This window comes from Molothrus ater, chromosome 36, assembly GCF_012460135.2.
Source record: "Molothrus ater isolate BHLD 08-10-18 breed brown headed cowbird chromosome 36, BPBGC_Mater_1.1, whole genome shotgun sequence".
Taxonomy (NCBI): Eukaryota; Metazoa; Chordata; class Aves; order Passeriformes; family Icteridae; genus Molothrus; species Molothrus ater.
In genome coordinates this window covers 305,272-318,273 of record NC_071663.1, presented here as the reverse complement: position 1 = coordinate 318,273, position 13,002 = coordinate 305,272, and the positions used below count along the sequence as shown (strand labels likewise).

The window sequence follows — 13,002 nt, the reverse complement described above, 5'->3', positions numbered from 1 at the left end:
GCTTCCCGGCGCCGGATATACATCATATATATGGAATAAATATATATATCATGTATATGGTCACACAGCCCCCCCCCCGGCATGGAGACCCCCCCCCGGCTTCCCGCGGCCCCCCCGGCATGGGGCACCCCCCAAAAAACCCCCCCCAAACCAGCGCGGGTGGGGCCAGAAGGGGAAATTCTGCTTTGCCTTGGTTTGGGTTTTGTGGTTTTTTTGGTCATTGGTTGAATTGTTCTGTTGGTTTTGGTCATGAATTATTGATGTTTATTCATTATCGATATTAATTTTAATGATTTATATTAATTTTTAATTATTTAATTATTATTTATTACGTTATTATTTGATACTTTTTTTTATTATTTCATTTGAAATGATTTTATGTATTTTTTCTTTTTAATTATTATTTTAAATTATTTACTTATTTATTTATTATTTACTATTAACGATTCATTATTAATAAATTATTTATCATTATCTGTTTGTTTTTAAATTTTTAAAAAATTATGCCCATTTCTTTAAATTTGCAATTTATTTCCCTTTTTTGTTGCTTTTTTTAAAATTTACAATTTAATTTGGTTTTTAATTTAATTTTTTTTTTAATTTCCAATTTAATTTTTTTAAATTGATTTTTTTAAATTTCCAATTTAATTTTTTACATTTCCAACTTAATTCCTTTTTTAATTTAATTTTTTCCATTTTCTGATTTCTTTTTTTTTTTCATTTCCAAGTTAATTTCTTTTTAAAATTTAATGTCTTTTAATTTAATTTTTTTTCATTCCCAATTGAATTACTTCTTTAAATTTAATTTCTTTTTTAAAATTTAATTTCTTTTTTAACTTAATTTTTTTTTCATTTCCAATTCAATTACTTCTTTAAATGAATTCCTTTTTTAATTTTTTAAATTTCCAAATAATTTTTTTTTTAATTTCCAACCTATTTTTTTTATTTTAAAATTATTTTAATTCATTTTTTTTAAATTCCATTAAAAAAAAAAAAAAAAAAAAAATAATAATAATAATAATAATAATAATAATAATAATAATAATAATAATAATAATAATAATAATTATTATTATTATCATTATTATCATTATCATTGTCATTATTATCATTATTATCATTATTATCATTATTATTATTATGTTTTACCGTTATTATAATATTTTTATTATATTTTATTTTTATTATTATATCTATTATTATCATTATAATTATTATTTTTATTTTATTTTTATTATAATATTTATATTTATCATATTTTATTTTAATATTATATTTCTTTATTATTATTATATTTATTATATCCGTTATACTTATCATTTTAAAAATTATCATTATTAAATTTATTATTATATTTTAATTTTTTATCATTTAATTTTTTTTAAATTATTACTTAAATTATCATTATTTAAATTCAAATTATCATTATTTTAAACCCCCCCCACCCTAATTTTTTTTTTAAATTTTATTTATTTTTTTTTTCCTCCTCTCAAAAGAATTTCTTCCTCCTCCTCCTCCTGCTCCTCCTCCTGCTCCTCCTCGTCCTCCGCTGTCCGCCCCGCTGCGGCCCCGGCCCGCTGTAACCCCCCCCCGGTGTGTCCCCCCCCCTCTCTCGCCCCCAGGGGCCGCCTGACCCTCGCGGACATGTACGAAATGCTGCGGCACATGTCGCCGCCGCTGGGGCTGGGCACCAGCTGCCCCCCCCGCGTGGCCTATAAGGTAGAATAACCCCCCCCCCCCGGGGGTGCCCACCCCCCCCAGCCCCGGCCCCATTTTGGGGGAATTTGGGCGTTTTTTGGGTTTTTTTTTTTTTTTTTGGTTTTTTTTTTTTTGGGTTTTTTTTGGTGTTTTTTTTTTTTCTCCCTCCTGCGGCCGCCGGCCCCTGCTGAGCCCCCCCCGGATGGGCTGGGTAAGATGCGCCCCCCTCCTTCCCCCCAAAAACACGCATCAGGACCCCCCCACACACACACTTCCCCCCAAAACCGCCCCAAAAGGGGTTTTGGGGTCCCCCCAAAGGGTTCAGCTGGAGCCCCCCCTACAAAGGACCCCCGAGGTTTCATTTTGGGGTCTCCGGGAAGGGACCAACGAGAGCCCCCCCAGCCCCAAATTGGGGGGTCCTGAAAGGGATCAGTGACCCCCCCAGAGCCCAAATTTGGGGTCTTCTTGAAGAAGAGCCCCCAGCACCAAACTGGGGGGTCCCGAAAGGGCTCAGTGACCCCCCCAGAGCCCAAATTTGGGGTCTCCGGGAAGGGACCAACGAGAGCCCCCCCAGCCCCAAATTGGGGGGGTCCCGAAAGGGCTCAGTGACCCCCCCCCAGCCCCAAATTGGGGGGTCCTGAAACGGATCAGTGACCCCCCCACAGCCCCAAATTGGGGGGTCCAGGAAGGGACCAACAAGAGCTCCCCCAGCCCCAAACTGGGGGGTCCCAAAAGGGCTCAGTGACCCCCCCACAGCCCCAAATTGGGGGGTCCTGAAAGGGATCAGTGACCCCCCCAAAGTCCCAAATTGGGGTCTCTGGGAAGGGACCAATGAGAGCCCCCAGCCCCAAATTGGGGGGTCCTGAAAGGGGTCAGTGCCCCCCGCCCCCAAGAGACCACTTTGGGGTTTCCTTGAGGGCACCAATGAGAGCCCCCAGCCCCAAATTGGGGGGCCCCCGAAAGGGGTCAGTGACCCCTCCCCCAGAGCCCCCATTTGGGGTCTCCTAGAAGGGAACAACGAGACCCCCCCAGCCCCAAATTGGGGGGGTCCCCCCAAAGGGCTCAGACCCCCCCCACGAGCCCCAATTTGGGGTCCCTTGTGTGGCTCAGCGCCCCCCCCCAGCCCAATTTCAGCCCCCCCCCAAATTTCTCCTTTTGAGCCCCCCCAAAGGGCTCCACCACCCCAATTTGGGGTCCGCACCCCCCCCATATCCGGGGTCCCGCCATTTTTAGGGACCCCCCCCCCCCACACACCTCTCCCAGCCCCACCCCCTCCCCCCTCAGTGAGCCCCCCTCCCCCCCCGGCTGCTGCACGGCCCCTCCCCCCCCCCCCTCCCCCCAACCGCGGGGGCTCCGCAGCTGCATCGTGGGGTGGGGGAGGGGCGGTCCTGCATCTTGAGGGGGGGGGTCGGGGGTCGGGCATGGAGGAGGGGGGGAGGGGTCCGTGCCTCAGTTTCCCCCCCTCCCCCCCCACTTTGGCATCGCTCGCTCTGCGCCCCCCGCCCCTCCCCCCGCGGGGCTGCATGGGGTGGGGGGGAGGGGGAGGGGGGGGGAGGGGCCGCTGTTTTTTGGGGAGGGGCTGAGGGGGAGGGGGCGCGCGGGGCTGAGGCCTGGCAAAATCTTCCCCCCCCCTCCCCCCCCCGCACGTGTGTGACCCCCCCCCCACCCCCCCCCATAAAAATGCCGGATTGCACCAAAAACCCCCCCAAAAAAAATCCCCGGAATGGGACTGGGAATGAGCCCCCCCCCTCCGCTGCATGAGCTGCATGCGCCGCCCCCACCCCCCCAAAAAAAAAATATTTTGGGGGTCCCGCTTGGCCGTGCCCCCCCCCCCACCACCACCCCCCCAAAAAATAATGGGGAGAAGGCGGGAGGCCGGGGGGAGGGTGGGGAGGGGGGCGGGGTCGTGCCTCAGTTTCCCCGCCCACTGGGCGGGGCCGCCCCCGCCTTCTCACCAGCCCCTCCCCCTCGGGACGGGGGGGTTGGGGGGGGTGCCGGCTGACTCCCTCCCCCCCCAAATTTGGGGTGTCCCCCCCCCAACAGCGGCTGCTCCGCATGGACCTGCCCGTGGCCGATGACAACACGGTGCACTTCAACTCCACCCTGATGGCCCTGATCCGAACAGCCCTGGACATCAAGATCGCCAAAGGCACGGGCAGGGGGACACGGGGGGACACGGGGGGACACGGGGGGACATGGGGGGACATGGGGGACATGGGGACACCAGGGGATATGGGGACACTGGGGACATGGGGGGCATGGGGGGTATGGAGATATGGGGGACATGGGGGACATTGGGGACATGGGGACACCAGGGGACATGGGGGACATTGGGGGATATGGAGATATGGGGGACATGGGGACATTGGGGACATGGGGGGACATGGGGGGATATGGGGGACATGGGGACACCAGGGGACATGGGGACACTGGGGACACTGGGGGCATGGGGGATATGGAGATATGGGGGACATGGGGACATGGGGACACTGGGGACATGGGGGGTATGGAGATATGGGGGACATGGGGACATTGGGGGCATGGGGGGACATGGGGGGACATGGGGGACATGGGGACACCAGGGGATATGGGGGACATGGGGGGATATGGGGGACATGGGGACACCAGGGGACATGGGGACACTGGGGACATGGGGGACATTGGAGGATATGGAGATATGGGGGACATGGGGACATTGGGGACATGGGGGGACATGGGGGGATGTGGGGGACATGGGGACACCAGGGGACATGGGGACACTGGGGGCATGGGGGACATTGGGGGATATGGAGATATGGGGGACATGGGGACATGGGGACACCAGGGGATATGGGGGACATGGGGGACATGGGGACACTGGGGACATGGGGGACATGGGGGGCATGGGGGGATATGGGGGACATGGGGACACTGGGGACACTGGGGACATGGGGGATATGGGGGGATATGGGGGATATGGGGGACATGGGGACACCAGGGGATATGGGGACATCATGGGGACATGGGGGGACATGGGGGGTACAGGGGATATGGGGGGACATGGGGACACTGGGGACATGGAGACAATGGGGACATGGGGATATTGGGGGACATGGGGGGACACTGAGGATACGGGGGGATATTGGGGGACACTGGGGACATGGGGACACTGGAGGGACATGGGGACACCAGGGGGCAAGGGGGGGACATGGGGGGGACATAGGGACATGGACAGCATAAAGGGACACGAGGACATGGGGGACACCAGGAGACACAGGGACAAAAGGGACACAAGGGGACGTGGGGGGACACAAAGGGCGTCCCCAGGGGGCTGGGGAGGCCGGGGTGCCCCTGAGGACGCGCAGAGCCACTCGTGTCACCCACCGGTGTCACCCACCGGTGCCACCCACCCGTGCCACCCACCGGTGTCCCCGGTGTCCCCGCAGGCGGGGCCGACAAGCAGCAGATGGACGCGGAGCTGCGCAAGGAGATGATCGCCATCTGGCCCAACCTGTCCCCCAAAAACCTGGACCTGCTCGTCACCCCCCACAAGTGTAAGGGGCCACGCTGTCCCCGCGCTGTCCCCGCGCTGTCCCCGCGCTGTCCCCGCGCCGTCCCTGACCCGTGTCCCCGCAGCCACGGACCTGACGGTGGGAAAGATCTACGCGGCCATGATGATCATGGAGTACTACAGGCAGAGCAAGGCCAAGAAGCTGCAGGCCATGCGCGAGGAGCAGGTGGGGACACGGCCGCTGTCCCCTGCTGTCCCCTCCCTCCCTCCCTGTCACCCCGCCCGAGGTGTCCCCGCTGCTGCCTCGCGGCCCCCAAGGGCCCCAGGGCAGCCCCGTGCTCTGTTCTGTCACCCTCGGTGTCCCCGTGTCCCCCTGTCCCCATATCCCCATTTCCCCAATGTCCCCAGTGTCCTCCATCCCCCCAATGTCCCCAATGTCCCCATGCCCCCACGTCCCCATGTCCCCCTGTCCCCAATGTCCCAAATGTCCCCATGCCCCCATGTCCCCATATCCCACTATCCCAAATGTCCCCAGTGTCCCCAATGCCCCCATGTCCCCCTGTCCCACACTCCCAGTGTCCCCATATCCCCCTGTCCCAATGTCCCCAAGTCCCCGCTGTCCCCAGTGTCCCCGATGTCCCCGCTGTCCCCACTGTCCCCAAGTCCCCGCTGTCCCCAGTGTCCCCGATGTCCCCAGGTCCCCAGTGTCCCCAACGTCCCCGATGTCCCCACAGAACCGGACCCCGCTGATGTTCCAGCGCATGGAGCCGCCCTCGCCCACCCAGGAGGGACCCCCTGGACCGGACGCGGCGCCCACGGCGGAGCCGTAAGTGCCACCCTCGTGTCCCCTGCGTGTCCCCTCGGTGTCCCCTCGGTGTCCCCGAGCTCCGCTGTCCCCAGGGCCGCGCGGGACGGGGAGCTGAAGGAGAGCCAGTCGTGGGTGACGCAGCGCGCCCAGGAGATGTTCCAGAGGACGGGCACCTGGAGCCCCGAGCGGGGCCACCCCGACGATGTCCCCAACAGCCGCCCCAACTCCCAGGTGAGGCCAGGGCCACCCCCGGTGTGTCCCCACGTGTCCCCCACCCCTTGCCGTGCCTCAGTTTCCCCTCAGTTCCCTCCACCCCACCCCAAAATGAGCACCGCTGCCACCCCGCGTGTGTCCCCAAGTGTCCCCTCATCCCCATCCCCCCAAATGTCCCCAAGGGGGGGGCGGGGGATCCGTCCCGCCCCCTCCCCTCCCGCCGTGCCTCAGTTTCCCCGGTGCCGCCGCCCGCAGCTGGTGGAGATGCGGGAGATGCCCAAGGACGGCCCCTCGGACAGCGACTACCTGCCCATGGAGGGGCACGGCCGCGCCGCCTCCATGCCCCGCCTGCCCGCCGACCCCCAGGTGAGGGAGGGGACAGCCCCCGGTGCCACCCCCGGGCTGGCATCGCCACCCCCCCCGCCCCCGCAGCTTTCATCGTGGTGGCCTTGGGGACAGCTGTGTCACCTGCCATGGCTGGGGGTGTCCGGGGTGGGGCATGAGCATGGCAGCTGGGGGGGGGGGGGCTTTTGTGGGGGGGGGAAAGGGACGGGACACCCCCAAAGTGTCCCCGTGCCCTCAGCATGTCCGGCTTGGGGACGGGGATGGGGACAGGGACGCTCTGGCTGCTCTGCTCATTGCTGCTGCCTTCCCCCGCCCTCTGCCGCTGCTTGGCTGCTCTGCCCCCCCCCAGCCCCCCACCCCCGAGCCCCTCGGACCCCCCAAAACCCCCCCGGGACCCCCCCCGGGACCCCCGGGCCGGGGTCTCAGCGCTCTCTGTCTCTCCTGCGGCTCCTCCTGGGCTCCGGCAGCGGAGGAAGGTGCGACCCCGAGGCAATAACCTCAGTGTAGGTACCCCCCCGAGACCCCCCTATCCCTGAGAGGGACCCCCCCGAGACCCCCCCTTTCCCTGAGAGGGACCCCCGAGACCCCTCGGACCCCCCCTATCCCTGAGAGGGACCCCCGACCCCCTCAGACCCCCCCGAGACCCCCCCTATCCCTGAGAGGGACCCCCGAGACCCCCTCAGACCCCCCCTCAAAGCCCCCCCACCACCCCACTGACCCCCCCCCCCCCCACCTTGTCCCCTCTGTGTCACCCCCACCTGGAGCCAGCGAAGAGCAGCGCCCGTGTCACCACCCCGACTGTCCCCCTGTCCCTGTCCCTCTGTCCCTCTGTCCCTGTCCCTCTGTCCCCCTGAGCAGCAGTTCAATGTTTAGAGCAGCAGGACCGGGGATCTGTCCTGGGGGGCCACAGTGGGGACACGGTGGCAATGGGGACACGGTGACAAGAGGGACACAGTGGCAATGGGGACATGGTGACAACAGGGACACACAGTGGGACGCGATGACAGCGGGGACACGATGACAGCGGGGACACGATGACAGTGGGGACACGGTGGCAATGGGGACACACAGTGCAGACATGGTGGCAATGGGGACAACAGTGACAATGAGGACATGGTGACAATAGGGACACAATGGCAATAGGGACACGGTGACATTGGGGACATGGTGGCAATGGGGACACAGTGACAGTGGGGACACGCAGTGGGGACACAGTGACAATGGGGACACGGTGACAATGGGGACAGGGTGAGAACACCGCGTCCCTCCCAGCCCAGCACCACCCACCGGGGGCGGGCAGGAGAACGGGCGTGGGGACAAATCCGGGGGGTCCGAGGTGACACCAGGGGAGGGGACACCCGTGGCGGTGACACCCGTGGAGGTGACACCCATGGAGGGAACACCCGTGGCGGTGACACCCGTGGCGGTGACACCCGTGGCGGTGACACCAGGGAAGGGACACCCATGGAGGTGACACCCATGGAGGTGACACCCGGGGAGGTGACACCCGTGCAGGGGACACCCAGGTCACCCCCCGGCCCCGGTGTCCCGCGGTGTCCCCGCCGCGGTGCCAGCGCCGCCGCTGTCGCGCAGACCATCGCGGACTCGAGCCCCATGAAGCGCTCGGCCTCGCTGCTCGGCCACGCCCGCGCCCGCGGCGTCCGCCTGGACGATTTCAGCCTGGAGCGCGTCCCCCCCCCCGAGGACGGGCAGCGCCACCACCCCCGCCGGGGCCACCGCGGCCACCACCGCGCCTCGGAGCGCTCCCTCAGCCGCTACACGGACGGCGACACAGGTGCGACCCCCCGCGCCACCTGCGGGGGGACATCCCCCGCCCCCCCCCCAGTGTCACCAACCCCGTCCCGCCTGTCCCCGAGGCCACCCGGGTGCCCTGGGTCACCTGCGGGTGTCACCCAAAGGTGCTGGGAGATCCAAAGTGGGGAGGGAAAAACCCAAAGCCATAAAAATCCCGAATCCCGGCAGAAATGCTCAAATTGCCCAAGGGTTGCTAAAGTCCCCCGCCCCCACCAAGGATATCAAAGCCTCCCCAAAAATCGCCTCAAGGGAACCTCAGAACCCCGTCAGTGATGCCAAAATGCCAGGGGAGCCCCAAAATCCAAGGCAACCCCCCCCCCCAAAAAAAAAAACCCAAATCCCATCAGAACGCCTCAAAACCCCAATTTTTTGGGTATTCCCAAAAATTCCCCAAGGACATCAAAACCTCCCCAAAGACCCCACAAAAACCACCTCAAGGGGACCCCCAAAACCCCGTCAGTGACCCCAAAATCCCAGGGTAACCCCAAAATCCCAGGCAACCCCCCCCCAAAAAAGAGAAAAAAAAACCCCAAATCCCCCTAAAACTCCCCAAATCCCCAATTTTTTGAAATTCCCCAAATCCCCCAAAGACATCAAAACCTCCCGAAAGACCCCACAAAAACCACCTCAAAGACCCCGTCAGTGACCCCCAAAATCCCAGGGTAACCCCAAAATCCCAGGGTAACCCCAAAATCCCAGGCAACTCCCCCCCCCAAAAAAAAAAAACCCAAAATCCCCAATTTTTTGAAAATTCCCCAATCCCCAACCCCTCCCCCTGTCCCCCCCCCCCCAACTCTCGGGGGTCCCTCAATGCCCCCCCCCTCCCCCGACCCCCCCCCACAGGGCTGGGCACGGACCTGAGCCTCACCACGCAGTCGGGGGGCGACGCCCCCCCCCCAAAGGAGCGGGACCCCGAGCGGGGCCGCGCCAAGGACCGGCGGCACCGGCACCACCACCACCACCACCACCACCACCACCACCACGGCGGGGGCGGCCCCGAGCACCACCGGGAGCGCGGCGTGCCCCCCCCCGCCGCCGCCGCTGCGCCCCCCCCGCCGCCGGAGCTGGGGCGGCCCCGGTCCCGCGAGCGCCGCTGGTCCCGCTCGCCCAGCGAGGGCCGGGAGCGCGCGGGGCCCCCCCCGCGCCAGGTGGGTGCCCCCCCCCCCCGCTCCGCTCCCCCCCGCTCCGCCTCTAAACCCCGCCCCCCCCCCACACACCCCCACCCCCTGCCCATCATTTTGGGGGGGGGGGGGGGACGGGACACACACACAAGGGCTGCACCCCCGGTGGATTCAACCAAAGACCCCCCCCCCCAAAAATAATCCCACCCCCCTCCGGCCATTTGGGTGGTGCTCAAAATGGGGAGAGGGGGGGGGGAACTGTGCGACCCCCCCCCAAAAAATCCTCTCTGAGGGTCGCTATGGGTGAGGGGGGGTCCCAGGGCTCCCCCAGCCCGTTCTGGCCCGGCCCAGTTTGGTACTGGGGGGGTCCCAGTTACACCAGCAGAGCCCCCCTGAGGGGGGGGGGGGGGTGTCCAGTTCCCCCCTCCCCATAATTTGGGGGGGTTCAGTGCCCACCTTGGGGGGGGTCCGGCCCCCCCTTTAAGGGTTCCAATGCCCACCTTGGGGGTCCAGCCCCGATTTTGGGGGTTCCAACCCCCCCCCCTCCTCCAGGAGCGGCACCCCCCAAAGGGAGGGTGATGGGGGGGGGGAGGAGCGGACCCCCCCCCCCCACCCCACCCCCACCCACCCAGCGATTTTTGGGGGGGGGGGCGGTGAATTTGGGGTGGAGGGGGGGGGGGGGGCGGCGGCGACGCTTGGACCCCTCCGGATGCGCCCCCTCCCCCTCCCCCCCCCCCCCCCTGCTCTCAGCCCCTCCCCCCCCCCGTACCCGCACAGAGCCCCTCCCCCTCCCCTCCCCCCCCCATCCCTCGCTTGCCCCCTCCCCATTTTCGGCTGCTTTTTTTTTTTTTTTTTTTTTTTGGGGGGGGGGGGGGGGGGGGGGGGGGGGGGTCCTGCCTTGATTCACCTCTCTGCTGTTTCCCATGGCTGTGCTTTGGCTGCGCTGTCACGGCGAGGGGTGGCCCAGGTAAGCGCCTCGGGGCCCCCCCAAAAAAAAAACCAAAAAAAACCACAAAAAAACAAACAAACAAAAAAAAATCGGCTCCGGCCCCCCCCAGGCTCCTCCGGCCACCCTGGAAAGTTTGGAACGAAGCTGCGCCCCCCCCCCCCCCCCCCCCACCCCCTTCCAAAAATTCCAGAATCTTCTCCGCCCCCCTCCCCCCCCCCCCCCAAAAAAAAAAACCCCAACGGAGACTCCAGGAGGAGCCGCTTTGAGGTTTGGGGGTTCACAGCACCCCACACACATCCTGAGATGGGTCTGGGGTCTTCAGCCCCCCCCATTCAGAGAGCACAGACCCCCCCCCAAATATCCGAATTGGGGGGGGGGGTCCGCATCCCCCCCCAGCCTCGCATCGGGGGCTCACAGACCCCCCCCTCCCCAAACTCACAGAACAATTGGGGGGTAACGCCCCCCCCCCAGCACCCCCAAATTTGGGGTTCCCCCCCCCCACCCGGGGCTGACTCTTCCAAACTTCTCCAGCTCCCCCCCCTCCCCCGACCCCCGAGCTTTGCCTTGCGAGCGCTTTTGGGGGGACCCCCCCCCCCCCCCAGTGTCCCTTTTGTCCCCTCCTCTCCCCTTTGTGCCCCCCCCCGCGCCTGCACGGCTCGTGGCTGTGTCCCCCCCCCCCGCCCCCCCCGCCGCGGCTGCGACCCCCGCCCCCGCCATGTCCCCACCATGTCCCCACCATGTCCCCATGTCCCCCCCCCCCCGTGTCCCTTCTGTCCCTTTCGCTCCCCTCTGTCCCCCCCCGAGTCCCCATTTCCCTTCCTTTCCCCCCCAATGATGTCCCCATGTCCCCGTGTCCCTCCCGCTGCCACCCCCGTGTCCCTTCTGTCCCTTCTGCTCCCCTTTGTCCCCCCCCGGGTCCCCATTTCCCTTCCTCCCCCGTTCCCCGGTGCCCCCGTGATGCCCTCCCGGTGTCCCCGTGTCCCCCCCCCTCTCTCTCTCCCCCCGATGTCCCCCCCACGTCCCGGTGCCACCGCCGTTGTCGCTGTCGCCGCAGGGCAGCAGCTCGGTCAGCGGCAGCCCGGTGCTCTCCACGTCCGGGACCAGCACCCCCCGCCGCACCCGCCGCCAGCTCCCGCCGACCCCCGCCACTCCTCGGCCCCACGTCTCGTACTCGCCCGCCGCCCGCCGCCCCCCGCCCGCCGCGCCGCCCCCCGCCGCCCGCGGCCCCCCCCGCCCGCGGCCCCCGCCGCCCGCCGAGCCCCGCCCCGCCCGCCCCGGCCCCGCCGCCGCCGCCTCGCGCTGGCCCCCCCCGCGACCCCGAGCCGCCGATGCCGCTGGACGGGCGCGCCCCCCGCGCCCCCCGCGGCACCGGGACCCCCGGCGGGGGCGGCCCGTCCCCGCCCCGGCCCGGGCGGCGGCTGCCCAACGGGTACTACCCGGGCCACGGCGGCACCGGGAAAGGGCGGCCCGGGCTGCGCGACCCCTACAGCGAGACGGACGATGATTGCTGCTAGCGGCGTGTCGCGACAGGGCGCGCACCGAGCCGACATATCGCGACAGCGTGTCGCGGCCAGGGGGGTGGAAGTCGCCACCCGCACCGCGCCCCCCGCCCGCTCCCGGGGTTTTGGATGAGTTTTATCATCTGGAGGAGCCGCAGCCGCCGCCGCCGCCGCCGCCACGGGGGGGGGCGGACCCGGGACCCCCCCCGAGACTCCCCCGAACCCCCCCCCCGGTCGGGAGGAGCCGCCGGGACGGGAGCGGAGCCCGGAGGCTCCGGGATGGGCAGCGGGAACGCCGGGAACCGGCACCGGGAAGGGCGGGAACACCGGGAACCGGCACCGGCACCGCCGCCGGGAACCGCCACCAGGAGCGGGAACCGCTACCACGCACCGGGACCGGGAACGGGCACCGGACACCGGGAACACCGGGAACAGGCACCGGCCCCCCCCCGGCCCGAGGCACGGAGGCGGCGGAACCGGGGCCGCCGCCATTGCATGAACCGAGTTACCGAAACCGAGAAATAAAAAGATCAAAGATAAAAAGGCAAAAAAAAAAAAGAAAAAAAAAAAAAAAAACCAACCAAAACTGAACCCGAAAAAAAAAAAAAAACAAACCCCGAAAAATCCCAAACCAGAACCATAAAAAAAAAAGGAATTTTGGATCGAGCCCGTCTCGCTCCTTCCCGGGATCGGGGTGCGGGGGGGGCACCGGGGCCGGGAGGGGACAGCGGGGAGGGGACGGGACGGGGGCACACACGCAGCCCCGTGACCCCCCGTAACCCCGCGCGGAGCTTCCCGGAACCGGAACCGGAACCGGGGGGGTTTCCCGGGTGGTTCCCCCGCCCCCGGTACCGGATATTCCCCTCCTCCCCCCGGGAAACCGAAGCAGGAAGAGACGGGGGGGGACCGAGCCCCCCTGGCCCCCCCGAACCCCCCCAACCCCAAATTCCCCTCTGTTCGCACCCCAAAAAAACTCCCCCGAGGCAGCGGCTGCACAAAACCCACTTTTAATTGATTTTTAATTGATTAACAAAATAATAATTAAGCACAATTAATGGGGGGGG

The 13,002-nt window shown here is 62.3% G+C and overlaps 2 protein-coding genes across 2 annotated transcripts in view; both read left to right on the top strand.

The window, feature by feature from the left end:
* Positions 1-12,500, top strand: part of CACNA1A (calcium voltage-gated channel subunit alpha1 A) — a 54,974-nt gene extending 42,474 nt beyond the window's left edge. Inside the window, 12 exon segments of the mRNA XM_054518141.1 lie at positions 1,623-1,719; positions 3,742-3,847; positions 5,124-5,231; positions 5,314-5,414; positions 5,923-6,014; positions 6,089-6,227; positions 6,465-6,575; positions 7,022-7,057; positions 8,148-8,349; positions 9,213-9,517; positions 11,494-11,634; positions 11,636-12,500. Coding sequence (XP_054374116.1) covers positions 1,623-1,719; positions 3,742-3,847; positions 5,124-5,231; positions 5,314-5,414; positions 5,923-6,014; positions 6,089-6,227; positions 6,465-6,575; positions 7,022-7,057; positions 8,148-8,349; positions 9,213-9,517; positions 11,494-11,634; positions 11,636-11,953 — 1,756 coding nt within the window. The 3' untranslated portion in view covers positions 11,954-12,500.
* PPAN (peter pan homolog) overlaps positions 12,218-13,002 on the top strand; it is a 13,406-nt gene continuing 12,621 nt past the window's right edge. The window contains exon 1 of the mRNA XM_054518123.1: positions 12,218-12,373. Coding sequence (XP_054374098.1) covers positions 12,218-12,373 — 156 coding nt within the window. The remainder of the gene's footprint in view (positions 12,374-13,002) is intronic.